We start from the raw sequence: 18,624 nt of genomic DNA, 5'->3' as shown, positions 1-18,624 counted from the left end.
CATTTCCGAGAAAAGTTAATCTCATCGGGGAGTTTGACTCATTTTAATTATGATTGTTAATTGTAATAATCACTTTGGATTATGCTTAATGTTACAAGTTAATTATGATGTTATATATTTGAAAATAATTCTAATCACTTATTTATTGTTAATTGTTTTGTAGTTTATTTTATCAGTGATTCTCTGAACATGATTCTAACTACTTTGTTAACCAGTTTTTCTGAAACTTCACAATTAGTGTGGAATCTTGTTATTGGATTAATTGTATTCTTTATAATAACTTATGTAATTCCAGCAATTAAAAAGATCAGCTCATTACCACCAGGACCATGGGGACTTCCGTTTGTTGGATATTTACCTTTCATTGGAAAAACAGATCAATATAAGGACATTGATCGATTGGCCAAAAAGTATGGACCAGTTTATTCAGTTCGATTGGGAAATTTGATTTAATTGTTGTTAGTGATTGGAAACATGTGAAAGAATCATTTGCAAACGATGATCTACTCTATAGACCGGAAAATTTCTCGTCTAATCCTAAATCACCATCGCTCCTCGAAATGTCGGGTGACTCGTGGAAAGCCCATCGGCGATTATCTTTACACATACTTCGTGATGTTGGTATGGGAAAATCACAATTAGAGATGAAAGTAAAACAAGAAATTGAAAATTTTCTTCCAACTCTCAATTCTGGCCCAATCGATTTGTTCCCGAAGTTAATGTCCACAGTTGCGAACAACATCTCCAATCTTCTCATGGGCCATGGACTTGAATATGACGATCCAATCAGCGAAAAACTAAACAACGTTCTACTCACCCTCGGGGAATCTTCTTCGCTATTTCATGTATTCTCTGGATCTGTTCCTAAGCTGGTAAAAGATAATCCTCTTGAGAGTGAGTCGAAACTTCCCAAAATATTGAAATCACTCGCAGAATTTGCAAATTACATGGAAAAAGAGATTGAAATTCACAAATCGAGAGGTCGAAGATCACAAATTTTCGAGGATTATATCGGTGGTTACCTTGTAGAACAAGAAAAAGTGAGAAATCGAAATCGACTGATGGTATTCAATTTAATTTGGAAACTCTGAGACAAAATTTAGTTACATTCTACTCAGCCGGAACGGAGACCATATCGTCCACCTTGACATGGGCCATTTTGTACCTGCTCAAATATCCTGAATATTTCGATAAAATTCGTGAAGAGATTGAAAAAGTTATCGGTTATGAAAGACAACCAGATTATTCGGATAGAATTCACATGCCATGGACAATGTCCTTCATCTACGAAACCCACAGGATCGCGGCTCTTGTTCCGGTGAATCTGTTTCGTCGAGCTGCTCAAGATACAAACATTGGTAATTACCATGTACCAAAAGATTCCTTGGTCATGTTCAACTTTTATGCTCTTAATCGAGACCCTTTACTTTGGGTTAACCCGGAGCAATTTGATCCAAAGCGATTCTTAGCTGAACACGAAACGAAAGCGGTCAAGCCTCCGTTCCTTGTACCTTTCAGTGGTGGTCGACGAAATTGTCCAGGTGAAGGTTTAGCGAATGTCGAACTATTTTTATACTTAGTGAGCATTGTACAAAAATATCGCATTCGATTAGCTCCAGGCTCGACAATCTCACTTGAGACAGGATATACAACATTACGACGTCCGAAAAATATGCCCAAATTATTGTTCGAACCACTTGACCAGCAAAAAGATTGAATTGAAAAATCAAATTGCAATTAAAACTAATTGTGTACGTTCATGTTGATACAGATAATCAACTTAAAAAATAAGCTCAATGTTAACAGTTAATCATTTTCAATTAAACAACATGGTAACTTTTTCACGGAAATTTATCAAATGACATTCATTGATTATCAGATCATAACAGTAAATTGTTAAACTTTCATTGAAATGAGATTAGATTCCTTGAACTTGATTTATGATATAAATTATTGGATAATCAGTCATGATCAATGAGAATCAATTTTTATAAACATTTTTCAAAACAAAAAGTGAAGTGTCTTCCGATTGCCAATAACAAGTATGTGTCGCTAATGCAAAAATATAACCATTAAAAAATTCAATCGGAGCTTCTTGAAGGACATAATCAACTCGTCCTGATGAATTAAATTTGTAACAGGGATGATTTTGATCGGAAAGATCAACCATTTCGGTTTGATCGATATTTTGATTTTCTCTATCATCGGTTTCCATTGGATCGTTTTCACAATTAACTTGTGAATCCATTCGTTCATCTTGATTTTCTTTGACCAATGTTTCGTTTACTATTGATGATGATGATGTTGATGGAGAAGACGATTGATCTTCAGTCGAAGCGGTTATATTTCGTACTCGTTTAAGGCCATAAAGTGAGTCCCAAACGGGTTTTAATGAGTTGTAAACTTTTTCTTTCAGATCAGATCCCATTTTAATTAGATTTTCTTTTAGTTCGAGGTGCATTCGTTTACGGCCTTTGTGATGGGGTATTTGACATGGAGAAATTTGCTGGAAATTCTCATCAATCAATGGTTCTAAACGATAGGCTATCGGGTCGAAAGGATGGAAAATATTGAAAACTTGACCACAAGTTGGAAGGTGGAAATTGTCATTGGATAAATTCGTTATCCCTCTGACCGTTAGAAAAGCGGCAACGGGTGAACCAAGCGCGAAGAAACATTTTGTATTGAATGATAATAAAGGATAATTGATGTTCGGTTGGCCTATTCGAGCTTTCATCTTGCTGAAGATAATAGATTTCGATGGATCATCAGGATCGCTCTGAGTTTTCACCTGATTCTCGATGAATTTCAATAGTTTCACCCTAGGGCCCATTTCGAGTCCTAATTCAACCAAATGTTTATTTTCTAGATTCACTAAAGTTCGAGTGTCAATCTTTTCCTTCTTGAATAAGTCTATGTACTCGATGAGATCGATCGAAGTGAAAATTTCTTCCAGAGACTGAGAGGTCATTTTTTCCATATTTACAGTATCATTAGCGTTTTGTTGATTGATTGATGTTGATGATGATGATAGTTGATTGGATAAAATATCGAAAATAATCAAAGAGCCCAAACTGTGTCCCATTAGATTGACAGTTCCTTTGAACTTGGGATTCCTTTGAATGAACAGTTCATGAACTCGATTAAGCTCATTACCAACAGTATCGATGATAATTTGACAATAGATTGGACTTGTGTAGAAAAGAGCATCGAGAATTGTATCATTGCTAAAGTGTCGTAATTTAGGTATTCCATTGAGAGTAATTAAATTAAGTCTACTATCAATTCCAGTCTTTTCTCCATGAAGAGCTGCATGCCAAGAGATTGGAATAAATTCAATTCGTCCAGGAGATTTAATCTCTTCGGCAAGGTGAGTTTTCACCAGATTATTGGTTAATCTTCTGAAATCGTCAACAACCTCGATTAAACTTCGTAACCTTAAGTCGCAAATTTCACCGATTCCATGAACAACAAACACTAAATGATCAATTGAATCGATTTCACCTTCTTCAAAGACGAGATCATGAACTCCTCGCCAAACCTTTCCTGGTTTCGTTAAGTTATCGGTAATGTTACTCCAATCATCGGTAAATGGTACATGATCGGCCTCGTAATGGACGAAAACCTTGGAATTGTGAAAAATGACCGTATCTCCCGAAGAAAGATAAATCTTTTGATTCCAATTTCCAGTTTGAACACTTTCTTGATATGCTTTTTCCAATAAGGTGACAGCCTCTTCATTGAACGGTTTATAACTCATTCGACTTCCAGGTCGATAGAACCATGTTGCCCGAAGCACCAAACTATCAGGTTCCGGCCAATAAATTGACCTTCGACATCTTGACTTCAGGTGAACATCATATCGACCACCATTCGTTGATACAATATACTCATTGTTACCTTTGTTTTTGTCAATATTTTCCCCGGTGTTTACCGTTTTATCATTTGAATTTTGATTGTTGTGATTGGAATAATTGTTAGAAGACAATTTGTATTCATCAGTTGATTGATATGCTTCCTCTAAACGATTAGAATCAAATCTAGAAAATGGCTGCCAATCATCATCAGTTGATTCTGTTTTCCGATGAAACCAATGAACAGAATTGATTGTTGATGTCATGAGATGGAAAAGTTAAATTATAAGGTTATCCTATTTAACTTTAATTCTTAACAATTTACGATTAAATTGTTGTAGACAAATTTTAACAAGGATACTGATGATTAACATTAATAAAAGAAACAAATGATTCAACAATTAAACAGAAAAAATTAATCACAAAATGAGAGTAAAAAAAGTAAACAAACATTCAGATTGTTTTGATTTCTCATTTTTTCCCCTTTTCTTTTTTCCCTCTTCACCGGTAAATCTATTGAAACACAATTTGAATTGTTGATTGTCAATTAAGAATTAAACCAAATAAGAATCATGATAGTTCAGTATGTGTTAAATTCGTAAATTCTGCTTCTCAATTAATAATAGAAATTCACAAATTCCTATGGTTACCTGATGATGTTTATCTAACTAGAATTTTATTCCTCGGTCAAAGTTAATTGTCCACTCTAATTGTTATCAAGGGTTATAAGGTTTACTTTGTTGATAGATTGTTAATCCAATCGTTTAATTGATTGACGATGAGGAGACAATAAGATTGACTATTGAAATTGTCACTTGAATGGTTACACAATTTGTTTTACATTTTGACATAATTTTATCAATTAATGAAATAAATTGAATCAAATTGAAAATATTGATTTAGGTTGACACTAAATTATGGATGTAAATTAGATTTAGGTGTAAGTCTTTGTAAATCTTTTCCGATTGTTGTTGTTATTGTTGGTCCAAAGGGGTGACACAAAGAGATTGGCAGTTATTGAATGATCATCGATTTAAATTGTTGTTCATCTAATCATCTTTAGATTTGAATAAATCATCATCACCATCCTCTGGAAATAACAATGGCGGAGGTTGTAATAGACTACGACGACACGAACCAATGTAACCTCTGTACAATTCAAGGATTGAATTTTCTACTCAATCACTAACCACAATTAAATCAAATTTTCCCAACCAAATAAAATAAACTGGTCCATACTTTTTGGCCAATCGATCAATGTCCTTATATTGATCTGTTTTTCCAATGAAAGGTAAATATCCAACAAACGGAAGTCCTCATGGTCCTGGTGGTAATGAGCTGATCTTTATGATTGCTGGAATTACATATAATGTGATTGTACAATTCATCCATCAACAATTAATTCATCAAAAATATTCAATACTAATTGTCAAGTTTCAAAACTGGTTAACAATGTGTTCATAAGGGGGCGACCTTTGTGTTTATGTTTAAAGTTTTTTCGCATTTTTGGCGCGATTTTCAAATAGTGAGAAATTTAAAGGTTCCAACTGAGTTTCTCCCGTTCAGCTTACATGTAAATAAATTGTTCGGGATAAATTTCCCACAAGAGACAAGAATGTCAAGAATATCAATCTCTGATTTTATTATTGACAATTTGAATAAAAATCTACCGAAAAAACTAAATTAAAAGCTAATTAAGGAATCAAATCAATGAACAAGAAGCACATAAATGTAAGATTAAGAATCAGTAATTTCTTCAAACCGATGCTTTGATTGATTTGAAACAAAAGATCGATTTGAAATTCTTTAATCAAGTTGATCATGAAACTTTTATTCTTTAATTGTTGATAATAATTCAATTGTAACTCTTTGAGGAAAGTAGACTATTCAGTCTTGGTAAATGCGGATATTTAATGACATCAATAAGCCTTGAATCTTAATCACTTTTCTCGTTACCAATTGATAAACATAGAAACTGAATTAGAAAACCATTGATGAAATTGATTTGCTAATTTGAGACAATCTAAAATTTACATGTTTAAATATTTACGAAATTAAGGAAAAGGTAAATTCCCAATTTTTGAAAGGTAAGAAAATGAAACAATTAGGCCCAAGGGGTTTCAACCATCAACACACATTGATTATGAAAGATGATCATGATTTAGTTACCAAGCTAATCAATTAATCAGCTAATCAAAACTGCACAAATTCATCATTTAAACTTGCAAAAGTGGAAAGTAATTTCCTTTGAAATTAATAAACAATTAGATTAATATTTACTCCTCAATAAATTGATTCTTTTACCAGATTTAAATTAATGGTCACAAAGGGATAATCAATCCATAGATTTTGATTAATTGTTGATGATAAAACTAAAAAAATTGTACAATAATGATGAAGATAAAAAATATCTTATCTTCATCATCATCATCTTTCATTATTCGTATTAATTGTCATTCTAGATAAATAATAGTTTGAGATAGAAACAAGTGAAAGGATTGAAGAAGACATTAAACTGCCCGAGGGCATAATCTGGGGAATGTGATTTCGAACGATAAAAAAAAGATGAAGATGAAGATGCTAATCATTATCATCGTTATCATGCTAATAATAATGATGAAAAATAAAGGAAAATGATTAAGCTACTGTGTTCAAATCTAATCAATGATAATCATGGAGATAAAAGTAAGAAGAATAAGAAAAAAAGTTCTGTAATCATTTGAATAGTTGAAATGACTCGAAGGAGGTGTGACGATGGATCATCATTATCATCATCATTCCCATTCTCATCTTCATTATGATGATGATGATTATCATCTTGATTTGTAATTCTTTCTCAACAAATCATTTAGTTGACAATCCTTTAGTTACCTCCAACTCTAATAATGAAATAAGTCCAATGTAAAAAAGGATAGTCAAGAAAACTCATCAATGGATGAAGAGAGAGAGAGAGAGAGAAGAAGATTTAACAAAAATCATCATTATCTTCATCAGAGGCCTCATCATCATGATGATGATGATGATTATGATTACAGGTCTTCGTTAGCTCTTGATCATTTATTGGAAACCCTTTCCAACTACATAAATCTTTATCCCTACGGCGATTAGATTGAAACAAAACTTAACTCGATAACTCCAATTATGATTTACTATCATTATTATTATCATTATGATGATGATTATCATTTGCTGTTGTTAATTATATTAACAACATAACCCTTGATTTGAATTAGTCTTTAAATTCAGGTGAAAGGGATGAAAGTTTATCAATTTCAATCCATTAAAAAAGTTATACCTTGAAGACACAGTTCATCGGACTGACAGAGGAAAATGGCGACCATGATGATAATGGTGATTACGATAATGATGGAGACCGTTTAAATAATAATTGTAACCAAATCATAACAACAATTAAAAGTAAATTCATATGTAAAGGGTTAATAATAATCTTAATGATGATGATGTGAATTTCAATTTGAATGGGAACAATTAATTCAATCCAATTTAATCATTACAATTTACCACTGGCTACTTATATTTATATGTTATTATTAAATATCAATATTATTTTATTGGTTTAATGTTAATTAAACTAATCATTACCATTATGATAATAAGTATGTTCAATTTGCCTCAGGGTAAAATCATCTATTAGCTGCTTGTTTAAATTGTTGTATTCAAAGGGCGTAGTTTTCAATGGTTTAATTTTTGTTTTTCCAGCAATTAGAATAATTAATTTCCTATCTAATATTTAACAATTAACATTGCAACTTTTAAATCAACTTTTAATTCATAAAATTTGATTATCATCACAATTAAATGTCATCAGAAAATCAGATTCAATGATATTTGTTGTAATAATTTTTGTTTGTATCAAATTGTTGTAAACTTTTATTCAGTCAGTTAATTATTGGAACAATCAACTGATTAATTTACCATTAATTTGCTATACTGTTGTTGATTGATAAACTGGTTAACTTACAATCAAGTGGTAAATCAATTTAATCAAATTAACAACAGTTTCCGATGATAAAGCAAAAAGATTGTCAATTGTAACATTAATTACTAAATCAATTGTCATTGTTAATTGTTTAACTAATTACTAAATTGTGTTACTCATAATTTTTACCTATCAAAAATAATAATCAAAATTGTCACCAAATTGTTAATTCCTAATGATTGTATCATATTAAAAACGAGAGAGAAAGTTAATTGTTACCGATTTAAACAATTATTGATTTTCGCGTTTTAAAATAAAGTCAAACCTAATTGTCTTCATCTAAGTCTTAGCCAGTTAATTGCAAGGAGATTTAAATGCAATCTAATTTTTCTGTGATCATTAAAGCCTATTAATTGTGTAATCATTTCACCATCAGAATAACTGTAATCAATTGTAAAAAAGTAATCAAATTGTTTGCAATCAAAAGGGATAAATGATCAACACATTATGATGATTCTGTTAAAGGGAATGTTATTTTTTATAATCATTATTATCATAGAACACAAGTGAAAAGTGGGTTGGGTGGAGGAGGATGAGGATGAGGATGAGGAGAAGATGATGATGATGATGATGATGATGATGATAGTAATGAGAAAAGAGATTAACACAGATTAGTAAAGGCAATTAAGGAAGAGAAGAAAAAAAAGAGAAGAAGAAAATATAAATTGTGATAAATATGGAAAAAAGATGAAGATGAAGATGGAGAGAGAGAGAGAGAGAGAGAGGGAGAAAATATAAAGAAGGAAAGTAAACTAATCAAGAAGGACAATCGATTTTACAGATTGATTGATTGATTATCGACGATTAAAAAAACAAGTTGATTTGTTGGTTAATCCATTGGATTGATTATCAGGACGTTGTTGGTGTTTTTTTTTGTATTAATCATCCGTTTTAAAGTCCATGTTGATGTGTTGGTGTTTTTCATGACGATGATGATTTAGGAGGAAAGTAGGAGGAAAGGACAATCAAATTAAACAAAAATGATTAACAATACGAAACAAAAAAACTGAATCAACTGATTGCTGTAACAATCAACCAGAATTGAACAGTTTCTCTTGCCTAGACTAGTAATATGTATAATATTTATAATATGTATGTTGTTGTTGTTGTTTTTGTGTATTCAATGTTGTTTAAGTTGCTTGTTGGTCAATTGTTGTTGATTTGCAACAGAAAAAAAAATCAAGATTAATTAATGGAAAGAAATTAAGGAAAAAAAGATGAAAACAAAACTAAACAGTTTTACAATACAAATTGATTTTGGTGGGAAATTTGTGTAATTTAGTTAATTGTTTAAGGAATGATTAAATGGGAATGATGTTGATTGTTGATAGCCTCAGGATGGTTTTAATTATCATCTCTATTTGTTGATGGATTGTTGTGTTTTCTTGATGTGTGTATGTATATATATTGTTATGTATACATATTTATATATTTATAATATATAAGGTGTGCATATTGTTGTTGTTGATGTTGTTGGCTGGTTGTCAAAGACCATGATGATTATGATGGTTTGGATTGTTGGGTCAAGGGTGAAAGGTTAACACGTTTAGGTTGATTGGTTTGATCCAATCAATTACAATTTGATAACAATTTTGTGTTAATTAACTAAGATGAAAACAAAAGAGAGAGAGAGAGAGAGAGGAATGATGAAGAAATTGATTAATATGAGAAAGCACAGTTTTTGTTTGTTGTCTGATTGCTATGAGCTCGCACTTGATTATAACAATTTAAAGTTAATTAGAATAGTTAATTGGATAGAGAGCTTTTTGTAAAACAATACAATTGATTATTGGACAAAAGTTGATTATTAAATTTAAAACAATTGGGAGATAGAAGAGAGAGAGAGAGAGCAAAGTTAATTGTAATCAAAGATTTGGAAATCGTTGATTGTTGATATTATTAAGTTAGAATGTGAAAGTTAATGCTGTTAATCAAATGTTTGTTTCTTTTTTGTTTCCTTATTCCAAGTTGATGATCGAAAGTGTGATGATGGAAATGAGGTCCATTGATGTGTATTGATTAGTAAATTGTGATAAGTCTTTGTCTTTCAGTTATTAAATAATAACAATTAACGAAACAGTTGATATCGTTATTATTGCCATTCGCAAGCCATTGGTATCTTATAGTTGATAATAAGCTTCGTGTTGATTATTTGATAACTTGTTGGTGGGCTTACAATATAATATATTGATTGTTTATTATTATCATCGGTGGTGTGATTGCTTCGCTCAGTTGATTGGTTGTTAATTGTTGTAAATCATCAGTTTATCATCAGTAAGTGACCACGAATATAAAAAAATGCGATTAGTGAAAGTGATGAAAAGGAGGAAGACGATTGCAGTGTAAAGATAAAGAGAGAGCCTGAAAAAAAAAGAAGAGACAATTTAATTAGTAAATTAACTTCGATTGTGTGTGTGTGTAATGATAACTTGTTTTACTTGTTGAACATTAATGATTGCAATTAATGATTTAATTGTTAATGTAATTTGAAGTTATTGATGTAATAATGGAAACAACAACAACAGAAAACAGGTTAAATTGTAACCATCAACAGATTTTCATCTGGGAGGCCTAATAAATCAGTTTAATAATCAACTAGGCGCGACTCTTAATTCATGAGAATCAAATATGATGATGATGATGATCCTCAGGATTCCCTGTTTATCATCACCATCACCATCATCATGTTCATGACTGGATCATCAGGGAAAAATATTCGAAAAGGCTAAACCCTGAGGGCTGAAATTTTTATCCACCGAAGTAACTTAAAGGGTTACTAATAATTTAGAAAAAGATAATGATGATAATGAGTGAGTAAGAGAGAGAGAGAAAATTATCTTTTCTTGCTGATACTTGCTGACAATTTACATGAAAAGATGATGAGAGAGAGAGAGAGAGAGAGAGAGAGAGAGAAATGTATCTGATTGCTAAGGGGAGAAAGGGATTAATACTTGTAGTTGTTAATTGTTGCTGTTAAAACGATGACTGATTGATGTATTAACAGAAAAACTAATACCAACAATTAACTAATCATCTTAGTTTAGTGATTATCAAAATTCATCATCAAATTGATAATATATCAAGTTAATGTTCAATTGAAAAACAAAGTAGATTAAAAGTTTAATATCCAAATGATTAACATACCTTTTTGTTTAATTGCCTTTAACATCATGGATTAAATAACCATTGGAAAAAGGATCCACCAAATATTGTTAGTTAATTGTTACAAGGTAACAAAGTTTAATTTCTGTTTGTTTGATGGGCTTGTTGATAGTTGATTGATTGATCATTGATAGTTAAGCTAATTTTTTTGGCATTTTTATGAAGTAAAAAAGAAAACAAAAAAAAACAATAATAACTAAAAACATTGGAAAAGGTAAAAGAGAGTAACTATTTATACTATGTAAAGTGTTTAGTGTCTTAACATGATGCTAATTTGATAGTTGATTACAATTAATTAACTATCATGTTAAATGATTTACTAATCATTGATTAATCATCACCGGGGAAAAAAGATCAGTCAAAGAGAAAGGGAAAAAAGGTGAAAGATAAGTTATCTCTTTTGGAAAGGAATAGGAAAAGAAGAAACTTTGGTCAACAACAATTAGTTAATCATTTAAAACAATTGAATGATGTGTTTGGAGTGTCTATGTATGTGTATGTGTGTGTGTTGATTAGTTGATTAAATCAATGACCAATTAGTCGATCAATGGTTAATGCAGATGATGAAACTGATGTTGAAACTGGTCCGGTTGATGTTGCAAGGGATAATGAGGATACACTGCAATTAGATGCAAGTGATGGTGATAAAGATGATGAGGATGAGGATGATGTTGTTGTTGTGGTGACTGGAGCAAGTGGACCGCTAGTTGAAGATGAAGAGGATGATGATGATGGTGGATTATTGTTTGGTCCACCCGAGGTTCCTGTTGATCCGGTAGCAGTTGATGCTAATGGAGATGTATTTGAACTAGACATTGGAACATTTTGTCGCTTCGATTTGGCTCTTCTATTTTTGAACCAGAATTGGATATTTTTTGGCTCCAATTTTGGATATTTCAGTCTATAGGGTGAACTATTCAGTTCATCGGTGTATTGAACAATCTGTGGATGGGTTGGGTGAGTACACTGATGAAACCATTGTTCCAATTTGGGTACTTCGGTTGTGGGATCGATAAAAGTTCTAGAGCGACGAGCTCGACGTCCCTCTTCCGGTGAATCTGGTTGACCATGAGATCCGCCATTGTTAAGATTAGAAGATGACTGGTGATGACGTTCATGGGAGGAAGATGAAGATGAATGATGCCTACCACTTGATAGATCACCTATTCCACCATTAATACCATCAGATCCAAGGTAATTTGCACCAGAACTTAAATTATGAGCATCACCTGATGATCTACCAGAGATACTACTGTTTACTTGCTGTAAATTTAATCCATGTCTTCCGGTTGCAACGGGATAATAATCTCTTTCATCCATATCATCATCATAATCATCATCATCTTCATCTGAAGGTGGTTCATCTTTAACATTAAAATTTGAATGGCACGAAGATGCTGATGCCACGGTATGAGGTGGTGTCCCTCTAATTAAATCGGATAAAGATGAAGGTCCTGATATCGGTGAACCAGGGGGAGATGAATCTGACCTTTGGCGTTTCACAGGTCGAACCGATAAGTCAAGAGTCTGAGATATTTGAGATGAACAATCATCGTCCATCATCATATCATCACCATCATAATCACCGCCATCGGAACCCTCATCATCGTACATTTGACCTAACAGATCTTCGTTACCATTGGAATCGGGATAAGATTCACTTTCTCCGCCATTACCATTTCCCCCTCGACCAGAACCAAGACTACCCATTCCTCCCATACGATCACCAATCAGACCAGGAATTAAACCAGCACTCAAACGGGATCGTGAACCTAAACCAAGTCGCCCATCAAATGGATCACGTAAATGACTGGGTAGGCCACTATTCAACAAATTGCTACTATTATTGGTGCTATTATTGTTACCATTGTTATTGCTTAAAGTTGGACTTTGAGAACCATTAACAAGTTTTAATTCGTGACGTTTATGAGCTGCTCGAGCGTTTTTGAACCAATAGACTACATTATTTACGTCTAACGGTTTTCGACCTCTTCGTGATTCAAGACTATTCAATTCTTTGACAAATTGTTGAATTTGAGGTCGAGTTGGATGTTGATTCTCACTAAACCATTTATGTAACTTGGGAAGCTCCATTTCCGGGTCGAATGAAGTTCTTATTCGAGTTCGAACATATTGTCCAGGCGCATTCGGTGAGGTTCTATTACTAGAATTATTATTACCATTGTCTTTAGAACTGTTATTCAAATTATTGTTACTATTGGTACTACCAGAAGATGAATTATTAGAAGATGATAAATTAATTCCCTCTGATTTAATTCTATCTCCAGCAATACCTCCTCCTCTCTCACCTGAACTTGAATCGGATGATCTTCCGGTTGAAATTAAGGGAAGATGAGATGAAGAGGAAGAGGCAAGACTTGGTCCCCTAGAGTGATGGTGTTCATGTTGTTGTTGATGATGTTTTGAAGGATGATGATGATGATTATCTTTTAAATGATTGGAATGACCTGAAGCACTTGCACTGGAAGCTAAACTTGATGCATCCAAATCAAGGTTTAACAACGATTGACAATTTGCTGCCGCTGCAACGGCCGCGGCTGCTGCTGCGGCTGCCGCTGCTGCACCACGATTACGATCAGTTACCGAACCATCAACAGCTCCACCTGAACCACCACCAGCTCCAGCTGATGCTGCAGCAGCATTAACCGCCGCTGCTAAAGCTGCTGCGGCTGCTTGATGTTTCTGTTGTTGACCTGAGCAATAATAATAATAATAATAAAAAAGAGTAATCATAAAAATCAATTTAAAATGATTTATGCAACAATTTTTACAATCAAATTAAATTAAATATTAAATTGCAAGAGAGAGTAAGTGAGAGAGGCTCTTTCATCATCTAAAATGAGATCAGATTGAGTACTCATCATCTTAACAATCATAATCAATGGAATCAAATGAATTATATATAAATGAGAAGGTAAAAAAAAATCAAGATTCACGAAAAACCTTTCAACAATCAACAGAAAATGAAATAATGATATTATTATCATCTATTATTGCTAATTCTGTGGGTGGATTAAATTGGATTTCCCGATGAAAACCCCTTGGAGTGAACATCCCAATCAATTTTATCATCTTTCATTGAGGTAACCAAAAACTATCAACAATCAACAACAATAAAGTAACTAACTGTAAGGAAAGAGTCAAGCATGATATTGATCAAGATGATGAGGAGATGGCGATGGTGTTGCATTCAATAAGTTTCAAGGGTTTTAAAGATGCTCTCGGTAAGTCACGAAATATTGTTTCATTACAGGGTGAGGGGGTGGTAAGAAAGTAAAGTGAGTGAGAGAGAGAGAGAGAGAGATATACAAATCAAGATGAGAGGGAGGTGGAAATTATTCTTGAGAAAATTTTTTTTCTTCTTCATCTTTTTGTTTGATTCTGTAAATATTATATTATTGACAGGTAAAAATCTATACACACACACAAATGAATAAACTTGAAAAGCTTTCAAAAAGATAAAGGTAATAATATAAGTGAGAGAAATAATAATAATGAAGAGAAGTGAGCATCTTAATCAAATCCTTCTCTTTTTTTTCATCATCATCATTATCATCATCAGCTTCTTTATCATGTCTCTATCTCTCTGCATCTCTCTCACTTAGTTAGCTCTCTTAAGTTAGTTAGTTTTGTTTCCAAATGATGATGAGCATATTGTAAGCTTTTTATAAAATAGATTTGAACAAATCTATTAAGAAGCTGAAGAAGATGAAGATGATAAGAAAAAAATGATGATAATAATAATGAAGAAGAGAGAGAGAGAGAGAGATGGAGATAAGGTTAGTTAGAGAGTAAAAGAAAGAGGAGGAGGAAGATGATAAGGGGGTGGAGAGGATCATCAAGAGATGAATGAGATAAAGATGATGAAAAAAAGGTAAAGGTACTTTTTTTGTTGTCTTTATAGTTTTGAAAGGTTGTTATTATTATCATTTTTGATTATTTATCTATTGTTATTATCACTTTCTTGCTCTCTAATTTGTTAACTTACTTGTTGCTGCCATAACTGCCGCTGCCGCAGCGGCTGCTTGTTGATGGTGGGCTTGAGCTGCAGCCAAAGTTGCCATTTGACGATATTGATTGAATACTTGCTGCATGTACCATTGGTCAAATTTACCACGAGTCTCCTCGTTAAGTTCAGCTTCTAATCCCGATCTGTTATTACGACCTATTAAAGCTGCCAATAAACTCTAAGGCAAATAAAAAGTAAACAAATTAACAATTAGAAAAGTTTGTTAATAAATCAACAAGTTATCAAAATGAGAATCATTTTTCTTATTCTTTTTCTATTGTTGAAAATCAGTTAATATCCATTGGGATATTATGAATACAATTAAATTTCATCATTTTTTTTTAAGTCTTATTTTCATCTCGTATATGTTGAAGGTTAAGTGATTTTCTTGTTTTATTTTTCCCTGTTCACCTTAATCAGGTTCATTTGGATAAAGTAGCAACCTAATAACATGTAACAATAGGTTGGGTAATACAAAGATTTAAATGTTTGCCTGCTAATCCGTTTTACCTTGAGAAAAACAAGCTTTTTCCACCTTTGGGAGATGATAATGTTGGGTCAATGAGAGAGAATAAGAAAGAAAGATAAAGAAGATGATCAAGATTAAGATAGGGATTAAGATGAAAATGGTGAATGGATATTTTATAATATAATCGAAGGTAAAAAAGTTCTTGAAAATGATTATTTACAAATTCTGGTGCTGATTAGATTTCATATCAATTTGTGTTTCAATTATTTCCAATACTTATTAATAATTAAATTCAAATTACACATGTTGAAAAATTAATCCATCCATTAGAGAAAATGATGGATTAATGGGATCAAGCAACGTGGTCAATTTGATTATCATTGATATTGGTATTTAATCACTAATTGTGAACGAAAAAAGAAATTAATTGAAAAAAAAAACTAATCACATTTAGCTGATATATAAGTTTCATGTTGACTTTGCAAAGGTAACAATTTATATTTGTATAATGTTACATAAATAGATAGTCACTAAAACTGAAACTAAAATGGTAAACGGATTAGTAGTTGTAAAGATGAAGATGATAATGATGATGATGATGATGATGATAAAGAAGAAGAAGAGTAAGAAAGAATCTGAAGAAGATAAGCTGAAAAAGATGATGTAAAAGAGAGAAAGGAAGATAATTCCTATGAGAGATTAAGATGTTAGCTAATCTCAGCAGTAAGCCAACAGAAGAAAAAGCAAACTGAGCAAACGAAAATATATAAAACAGGTAGAGAGAGAGAGAGAGAAAAGATTAAACCAGGATAAGGATAAAGAATAAGAATCACGTGAAAGTAAAACGTTTGATGGTGTCAAGATTAACTGAGCATCATATCAGGTAAGACAACAGCGATAACAACAGTGATCGTTATCAAGATGAAGGAAAAACTTAAAATAAGTGATAATACAGATTTGGAAAGAAAAACATGAAAAAGAAGCTAAAATGTGAAAGAAAATCGTTTATCCTAATCAAGTAAGAGATTAAAGATCAACAACAATCAATAATTTAAAAAGTTAATCATTAATAACAATAAGATGATTGAAAATGTTACTCAAATGACTAACATTCGCTAAGCTATTTCATGGTACATGTAAGAGTAACGTTGTAACGTTAATCTTGAACGAAAAGTGTTGACGATTTTGCGTGAAAACGAAAAAAAATATTAAGAAAAGAATCTTAAATTTAGATAAACGGATAAAGTTTGGATGAAGTTTGTTATTAGTGAAGAAAAAAGCATATTGAAAAGATTATAAGACGATGGAGGTAATTAGTTGGGGGTGAAGAGCAAATTGGAGTCACAAGAAGATGGAAAATGATGGAGACGAGGATAAAGATGATAATAATGATGATGATGATGATGAAAAGTCATGTAAAGACAAAATGAGTTGATGAAAAAAGAGAGTAAGGAAAGAAAAGAAAGAGTAAAGAAGATGATGACTACATGATTGGATGATCTTGATCCCTTCCAATTTAAAATTTGCTTCTATTAATGAGGCAACCAAAGAAAAGACAGAGAGAATGGAGAGAGAATAAAAAACCAAGGAGAAATGATGATAAGAATGATGATGAAGAAAAACTTGCAAAGGAGATCAGCTTTATAAGAAGGATTAAAAACCAGCATCTTCAAGCTAAATACACCCAAAAGTAACTTCAGTCTCCCCTTTTGCATTTCTTTCTCTCATCATCATCATCATCATAATCTTAATTCTTTGTCTTTGTCTCTTTTTTTCCATCTTCTTCCTCCTCCGCCTCCCTTTTCCCTCTCATCTTCCATTCTTATTCTGTAGAAAAGAAAACATCTTCAACTCATTTTCGAGGTCTTATTGATTGTCTCAACAATTGCTTCCAATCTAAAGAAGCAAAAGAAAAATATATTATTACATTCATCAGTTTAGAAGATGAAGTTCAATCTGTTTTCTTTACAATGGTAGCATCATCCCCATGTTACTCTCTCATTCACTTCATCTGATTATCATCTTCATCTCCTTCTCTCTCTCTCTCTCTCTCTTTCTCTGTCTCCCTCTCACTCTTTCTCTCCCATTCTTCATCAGATATACATTAAAACTTGTTAAAAACAAGCAAAGAAAAAGAAGATGAAAAAGTCCAACGAAAAGGAGAGATGATGAAATTCAACTGATGCAGTTTGTTGTTTGTTATCATGTTGATAATTTTTTAAGACTTGATGCTATTCACCTGAGCAACACAAAAAGATGTGAAAAAAGGGATGAGAAGAAGATAAGATGATGATGAGCCGCGGATTAAGTAGAAGATATTTAATTATCTTCATCTTGCTTTGCTCTCTCTCTCTCTCCTAAGGTAATTAGGTTATTCTCACTTAATGGGTAACATTGATGATAATGATTAAATTTTCAGTGATAATCAGTTGAAAACAGAAACTAAACTTACACAGAATGTAAACAAAACTCAGTAAATCAGAAGCATCAACAAAATCTCAAGGTTGTTTATTCCCACCCACAAAAGCAACAACATCATGTATAATAGTCACAATAATCAACATAATTAGTCTCATTGTGTTAGGTAATTAAATCAAGATTGGGTGTTGATTAACCGTCTTGAGTTAGTTTGCCCTCAGGCTAATATAAAGAAGGCAAAAAAACTTTTACTCTCAAAAACTGTTGATGATAATGATGATAACCGCCAACAGAGCAGTTATTATGACCATTATCATCCTCATCACTTCATCATCTTCAATAGACTCAACGGATTTTCATCAATTCTTATTTGTAATGAATTAATTGTTAACATGATTTAGTATCCAATCAACAAATCAATTAGTTAATTGATACAATCAACTGGGATAACATTATGGTTGGAAACAATCAACTATCATCAGAATATAATAAAACATTAACATTGTTATCGGTAACAATTAATTGTGAAGAATAAAAAAAAAATTAACAATCACATAAAAGGAAAATCAATTAACAGTCAATTTATCAACTAATCATCATAATCAACATGAGAAATTAACCTTCATCAATATTATTAAATTAATGTTAACTTTCATTTCCGGTAAAATCAACAAAGTAACATATGAAAATT

At 32.1% G+C, this 18,624-nt stretch overlaps 2 protein-coding genes and 1 pseudogene across 2 annotated transcripts; 1 reads left to right on the top strand and 2 right to left on the bottom strand.

Moving 5' to 3' along the window:
- The first annotated feature begins 37 nt into the window (after positions 1-37).
- Positions 38-1,850, top strand: LOC128396165 (cytochrome P450 2J5-like; annotated as a pseudogene).
- A 121-nt stretch (positions 1,851-1,971) lies between these two features.
- LOC128396157 (phospholipase DDHD2-like) lies at positions 1,972-4,349 on the bottom strand. The gene has a single exon (XM_053356694.1). It carries the CDS (start codon positions 4,118-4,120, stop codon positions 1,982-1,984), a length of 2,139 nt encoding a protein of 712 aa, XP_053212669.1. The 5' UTR covers positions 4,121-4,349; the 3' UTR covers positions 1,972-1,981.
- Positions 4,350-8,305: 3,956 nt separating this feature from the next.
- On the bottom strand, positions 8,306-15,857 carry LOC128396153 (homeobox protein 5-like). Its single transcript, XM_053356691.1, has 5 exons — positions 15,817-15,857; positions 15,557-15,581; positions 15,026-15,224; positions 10,999-13,730; positions 8,306-10,215 (listed from the first exon to the last, which is right to left on the bottom strand). The coding sequence occupies exons 1-4, from the start codon at positions 15,840-15,842 to the stop codon at positions 11,542-11,544; spliced, it is 2,439 nt and encodes an 812-aa protein (XP_053212666.1). The 5' UTR covers positions 15,843-15,857; the 3' UTR covers positions 8,306-10,215; positions 10,999-11,541.
- Positions 15,858-18,624: the final 2,767 nt, after the last annotated feature.

Source organism: Panonychus citri, unplaced genomic scaffold (assembly GCF_014898815.1).
Source record: "Panonychus citri isolate SS breed McGregor unplaced genomic scaffold, ASM1489881v1 Contig00143, whole genome shotgun sequence".
In the NCBI taxonomy this organism is placed as follows: domain Eukaryota; kingdom Metazoa; phylum Arthropoda; class Arachnida; order Trombidiformes; family Tetranychidae; genus Panonychus; species Panonychus citri.
Note: the sequence above shows the minus strand (reverse complement) of the source record. Positions and strands in the feature narration are given on the sequence as shown.

Coding starts and splice junctions, on each gene's coding strand:
- LOC128396157 (XM_053356694.1), bottom strand. CDS start 4,120: ATGACATCAACAATCAATTCTGTTCATTGGTTTCATCGGAAAACAGAA.
- LOC128396153 (XM_053356691.1), bottom strand. CDS start 15,842: ATGGATGGATTAATTTTTCAACATGT. Junction 15,225..15,556: donor AAAAGCTTGTTTTTCTCAAG/GTAAAACGGATT, acceptor TATTTGCCTTAG/AGTTTATTGGCAGCTTTAAT. Junction 13,731..15,025: donor GGCAGTTATGGCAGCAACAA/GTAAGTTAACAA, acceptor ATTATTGCTCAG/GTCAACAACAGAAACATCAA.